Source organism: Felis catus, chromosome D1 (assembly GCF_018350175.1).
Source record: "Felis catus isolate Fca126 chromosome D1, F.catus_Fca126_mat1.0, whole genome shotgun sequence".
Taxonomy (NCBI): domain Eukaryota; kingdom Metazoa; phylum Chordata; class Mammalia; order Carnivora; family Felidae; genus Felis; species Felis catus.
In genome coordinates, this window is record NC_058377.1 from 100,140,598 (window position 1) to 100,146,890 (window position 6,293).

Here is a 6,293-nt window from a genome sequence, read left to right on the forward strand (position 1 = left end):
GGCTCTGGTGAGCAACTGTAGTCCCTGGCACACTTTCTGTGCTGGTGACATCTCTGAAGGCTGTAACCGTGTCTGAGCAATTTCACTAATTTTCAGCTGGCTCTTTTTTTTTTTTTCAACCGAAATCATTTAATGCTTACAATTTAAGAAAGTATGTAATGTTTGTTGTCCATTATACAGGCCAAAAAAATCAGTAGAGAGATGAAGTAACTTGCTTCCATTTACAAGGCTAATTAACGCAGCAGACAAGATGAGAAATCAAGCCTATTTGATCTAAAGCTCTTAATCTTTGATTTCAAAGCATCTGACTATTTCTGAATCTCTCTTAGAATTTCATTATGTACATGTTATGAATTCTTTTCTATAATCTGGATCTGTGGTCATTGTTGTTCTGTTTCGCTACACAAAGTTGGTTCATATATCACTGGTAATTTCCTGCCACAGCTGTTCAAAGTCATCGTTTCCTTTGTCCACATCTAAAACACAACTTTAGGGGCACCTGGGTGGCTCAGTCAGTTAAGTGTCTGACTTTGGCTCAGGTCATGATCTCAGAGTTCATGTGTTCGAGCCCCGCGTCGGGCTCTGCACTGACAGCTCTGAGCCTGGATCCTACTTCAGATTCTGTATCTCCCTCTTTCTCTTCCCTTCCTTCACTGGTGCTCTCTCTCTAAATTAAACATTAAAAAACACATGACTTTAATGTACAGGTAATTTCTGCCTTAACTCTACAGACTTGATCAATTATATTTCTTTTGCACCAGCCAATTTTTCCTCCAACTGTTTCTGCAGACAATTGTATATTACAGAAAATGGTGGCAATGTAATTTCTAAAAAAGTACCTTTGTGTGCCAGTATTCTCTTCTTGGGATTGTGCTAAGTAAAGAGATTTTTATCGCTGTGGTGAGAGAACATTTCTGAACCTCTTAAATTTACTACGATAAGAAAAAGTATACTTGGATGAAAGTACTTGAAGACTCCCTGCTGTTGAATACTTTTTTTCACATGCAGTTTCTTTTTGTCTTTTAAACTAAAACTTCATTCTAGCTGTAGCACTGGGTGTAAAGAGTGTTCAGGACTATTGACACTGATCCGTTTCACACCTCCAATCAGGGCAACATTATGACTTCTGTGGCCTGCTGGTAATTTTGTCCTCATGAGCCCTCCTCCTCCATTAACAATTTTAAAAATTATATTTTATAACTGCATTGATATAAAGATGACTATAGTCCAAGTTGGATTTGGATTACATTCATTGTTTCCTTATTTTAAAAGAAATTGAACATTTCAAGGGCTCCTAACATTATTGTAGGCCCTAGGCACCATGCCTACTGTGTCTTAATGGGTATGTCGACCCTGCCCACGACATACGTGCTCCTGAAGAAATCTGATCCAGGCAGCAAAATTGACTGCCCCGAGTTTGATCAGGGAAAGAAATCTCTATTTATTTAAGAAGGGAATAAATGTCTATAAATCACCACTAGATATTTTTAGGTAAAGACTAATCACAAACTTCATTTATCACTGTTTTTCATTATTTGCCCCCAGAGTTTCTTCATGACATTTTTCACTTCTGCATTTCTGAGGGTGTAGATTAAAGGGTTCAGCATGGGAGAGACTATCGTACAAAACACAGTCACAGCTTTGTCAGAGGGGAAGGAGGTCACGGGTCTCAGGTACAGGAAGGAACAAGGTACAAAGAATAAGATGACAACGGTGACATGAGAGGCACAGGTAGACAGGGCTTTGCGACGCCCTTCAGAGCTATGAGTCCTCAGTGAGTGCAGGATGACAACATAAGAAGCAACCAGCATAGAAAAAATGAGCGAACACAGTGATCCACTGTTGGCAGCAATCAGGGGCCCCAAAGTGCGAGTGTCTGTACAGGCTAGCTCCAGGAGAGGTATTAAATCGCACAGAAAATGGTCAATAACATTGGGGCCACAGAACGGTAACTGGACCATGAACAAAATCTGGATTCCTCCATGAAGAAAGCCTAAAATCCCAGCCATTGCCACGAAGAAACGACAGACAGGTCGTCTCATGATGGTCATGTAATGCAAGGGCTTACAGATGGCTACATAGCGGTCATAGGCCATGACAATTAACAAGACGATCTCAGCTCCAGCGAAGAAATGTTCTGCAAAGAGCTGAGTCATGCAGCCATTGAAGGAGATGGTGTTCTTCTCAGAGATCAGGTCATAGATCATTTTGGGTGTTATGGAAGAAGAGTAGAAACCATCTATAATAGACAAGTAGGACAGGAAAAAGTACATGGGAGAACCCAGGGCTGGGCTGATGAAGATGGTGACGGAGATGAGCAGGTTACCTGCCAGTGTGATCAAGTAGGTGATTAACAACACAGCAAATAAGAATTTCTGCAGTTCTGGATTCTGGGTCAAGCCCAGCAAAATGAATTCTGTTACATTGCTCATCCTTTCCATGGATTCAGCTTGGGTTGTGAGCACATGGTCCATCTGGAGAGATCACAGAGTTTCTGAGTAATATTTTTAATTCAACACTAAAAGTTTCCATCACCTCTGTAGTCCTGGCCTCTGGGATTGATGGAACCACAGCTTCCACTCACCTCTGCCACTTCGGAGACAGTTATAAAGAAGATTAGAAAGAGGTTAGATTTCTCTTATTCATATAAATTGAATATTAACAATATGTTACAAACACCAGAATAAAAGCAAAGTGTTAATATGTATGTTGACTATGATGGACTTCCAAACTCTCTTTCTGGCTCTAAACCCTCACAGGTGGCTTTCTTTTGCTGTTTTTGGGACAATGTTTGTCAATAACAATGATTTTGAAGTTACATTTGCCCACTGGCATGAATATTTATAGATATATGGACACAATATTCTTTAAAAAGTCAACTGTATTCAGATAGGAAAGTGCCAAGCCTTACTATATCTATACCAGCAGTGTTCTTTGAGGTATGATTCCTTTCTGCCAAATGAATGCACGTACACACAGAGAGCTGCAGATGGGGTTTTCCCTCTTCAAAATGCCAAGGAACTGTCTGCATAACAGCTCATTGAGCAGCATTTCCTCAGTAGCCCTGGATGTTGTATCTGGCTCCAAATGGCTATTACACAGTCACTCTTCCCACATCTTTGGATATACATATACAATTGGTACAAAGTTCCCTTCAAAGTTCTCAATATTTCTTGGGGCGCCTGGGTGGCTCAGTCGGTTGGGCGGCCGACTTCGGCTCAGGTGATGATCTCGCGGTCCGTGAGTTCAAGCCCCGCGTCGGGCTCTGTGCTGACAGCTCAGAGCCTGGAGCCTGTTTCAGATTCTGTGTCTCCCTTTCTCTGCCCCTCCCCCGTTCATGCTCTGTCTCTCTCTGTCTCATAAATAAACGTTAAAAAAAAAAAGTTCTCAATATTTCTTAAATGGATTTTCTGTGTAACTGGTCTTTCATTACATAAAAAAATGAGGCTCTGGATTAGATATATAATACCACTCACATTTTACAAATGGAATTAGATGAGTCATAAAGTTTCCCTGGATTTCCTATTGATGAGACGGAAATGTTAACGTCGTCTAAGATAATACAATTTTTTTCCTTAGGCATAAGTTTAATCAATTAAGATAAATTTGAAATTTTCACTGCTAATTGGTGGAAAAAGTGGAATATATACAAGAATATATTCTTTTTTTTAAAAAATGATCTGTACGTGGATTTTCAAAAGTGATTACATGTTACAAAAGATCACAGGATATCTTATTCCTTCTCCCCCTCTTTTTCTCCTTTCTCAAATCCCTGCCAAAAAACATAACCTATTTTTCCTCAAAACTTTCTGGACACAGAAACCAGCATCATGATCATTCAGCTTCAATAAAGGTGAGGAAGGATATCTTTATCTTTAGTTTTACAGAACGCTGTCTCTTTAGTTGTTTCGTCTCTACCCAGGGCTCCTATAGGTGGTAACTATGTGCTTAATCATTCTTAATTTAATTCACAAATTCTAACTTCAATGTGGCAACATGGAAGTCATGAAAAGGGGAAACAATTTCAAATAATCACATATAAAACCTACCGAAGCAATCTATTTCTACATACACGTTGACCACAATGTTGTTACAGTGACCTTAGGAGTTCTCAAAAGCGCCTCGTCTGGCAGCATCACAGATCGTGTTTTCTACTGCTATTTTCATGTTATCAAGCGCAAATTCATTTTTAGAGAATAAGATTACCTTCAATTCAAAGAATCTAATTGTAAAACCTATTCAGTGAAAATAATTTGGCTTAATTAAGTTAACTCTCAAAATTTGGGGAAAAAGATTTAGTTATTACTGACCTGGATCTAGTTGAGTGTGAATTCCAGTTTTTAGATTGAACTCAGTCATTGTTTTCTTCCCCTGGGGGCATAGCCCCCCAGCTGCAAATACACTCTATAAACTAACAAGTGGGACACTGGAATTCTCTCTCTAGACAGCTCTTCCAGTCTTGGACATTTTCATTTATTTTCGTTCCCGTTATCAATCTGAATTTACTCAGAAAATGAGCTGTTTGAGTTAGGAAACTGTAGTGGCTCTAGATTTAATTTCTATTCACTTTCTTGGCCTCCTGTGGAAGTATAAACACATCTCCAAAACACATAAATTTTTCAGATCTCAGAACTGTATTCAGTCTATATTAAAAACAATGGGAACAATGAAAAAATTCTTCAAATCAGAAAAAGCGAGTATATGAAACTATAAAATGTATAAGTGCATCAGATCCAGTTGATTGGATGTTGTTTTTTTTCCCAAATCCTGCCAAATTTATGTTTCCCAAGAAGTCCATGAACAGTGTGGTGAGAATTCTTTCTATTCCTGATTTAAGCTCTCCTTTTAACCCTAAGTGTGGGAACAGTGTCTCCCATATAGACCTTAAGTCTATTAGTTAACGTGCTTGGCTGTTGTCATTTACTTAAATCTCCTGTAATTCTTCATCGACTCGAGAGAAATATTTAAATAGACATTCACAACGGGCAGGATTTGGTAAGGCATTGACCTCTCAAGTCCTCAGAGGATTCGTAATTGGTCCTGTTGGAATCTTTGCTGGAAGCAAAGCATCCACAAACATCATTAGAGGCCAGTTTATTTTTGTATCTTTGTTTTATTTTATTTTTTCTCCAACTTTTTGTTTAAATTCTAGTCAGTTAACATACAGCGCAGTATTGGTTTCAGGAGTAGAATCCAGTGATGTATCACATATAACACCCAGTGCTCATCATAACTAGTGCCCTCCTTACTACACACCGCCCATCAAGCCCGTCCTCCACCTACCTCTCTCCAGCAAGTCTCAGTTTGTTCTTTTATTTTCGATCTTTAAGGGTCTCTCACAGTTTGTTCACCTCTCTTCCCACCACCATATGTTCATCTGTTTCTTAAATTCCACATATGAGTGAAATCATATGGTATCTTTCTTTCTCTGACTTACTAATTTCGCTCAGCATAATACACCCTAGTTCTCTCTACACCACTGCAAATGGCAAGGTTTCATTCTTTTGACGGCTGAGTAATACTCCATTGTATGTATGTGTGTGTGTGTGTGTGTGTGTGTGTGTGTGTGTGTGTGTGTTTATATATATATTTGTGTGTGGGGCGCCTGGGTGGCTCAGTCGGTTAAGCGGCGGACTTCGGCTCAGGTCACGATTTTGCGGTTCATGAGTTCGAGCCCCGCGTCGGGCTCTGTGCTGACAGCTTGGAGCCTGGAGCCTGTTTCAGATTCTGTGTCTCCCTCTCTCTCTGCCCCTTCCCCATTCATGCTCTGTCTCTCTCTGTCTCAAAAATAAATAAACGTTAAAAAAAATATATATATTATATTATATTATATTATATTATATTATATATATTATATATATTAATATATATAATTATAATATATATTATAATATATATTATATATATTATAAATATATATATATTATATATATATATTTGTGTGTGTGTATATACACACACATATATGTATATATATATATGGTGTATGTATATGCCATATCTTCTTTATCCATTCATCACTTGATGGACTTTTGGGCTCTATCCATAGCTTTGCTATTGTTGATAATGCTGCTAAACCATAGTGTTTCTGGCTGTAGTTTAGGACGAGAGTGATAAGGTAAGTTGGAAAGCTTCATGATAAAACTTTGTTGTTCATTTTGATATTGGTGAGCCTGGCACAGGATAGGGGATGGTTTTAGGCACAGATCGGAGTTCAGAGAATGGATTTCTGTCTGAAAACCTGACCTGTTCTAACTAATATGGTTGTCCCAACAATGGAAATACCAATTTTC

General features: G+C 38.6%; 1 protein-coding gene across 1 annotated transcript; it reads right to left on the reverse strand.

Annotated features, from left to right (window-relative positions):
* Window positions 1-1,365: 1,365 nt before the first annotated feature.
* Window positions 1,366-2,574, reverse strand: LOC101086639 (olfactory receptor 4C45). Its single transcript, XM_006944301.2, has one exon. The coding sequence runs from the start codon at window positions 2,472-2,474 to the stop codon at window positions 1,512-1,514; it is 963 nt and encodes a 320-aa protein (XP_006944363.2). The 5' UTR covers window positions 2,475-2,574; the 3' UTR covers window positions 1,366-1,511.
* Between the last annotated feature and the right edge of the window lie 3,719 nt (window positions 2,575-6,293).

Excerpts from the sequence above, each read along its gene's own strand:
- LOC101086639 (XM_006944301.2), bottom strand. The coding sequence starts at position 2,474 with ATGGACCATGTGCTCACAACCCAAGCTGAATCCATGGAAAGGATGAGC.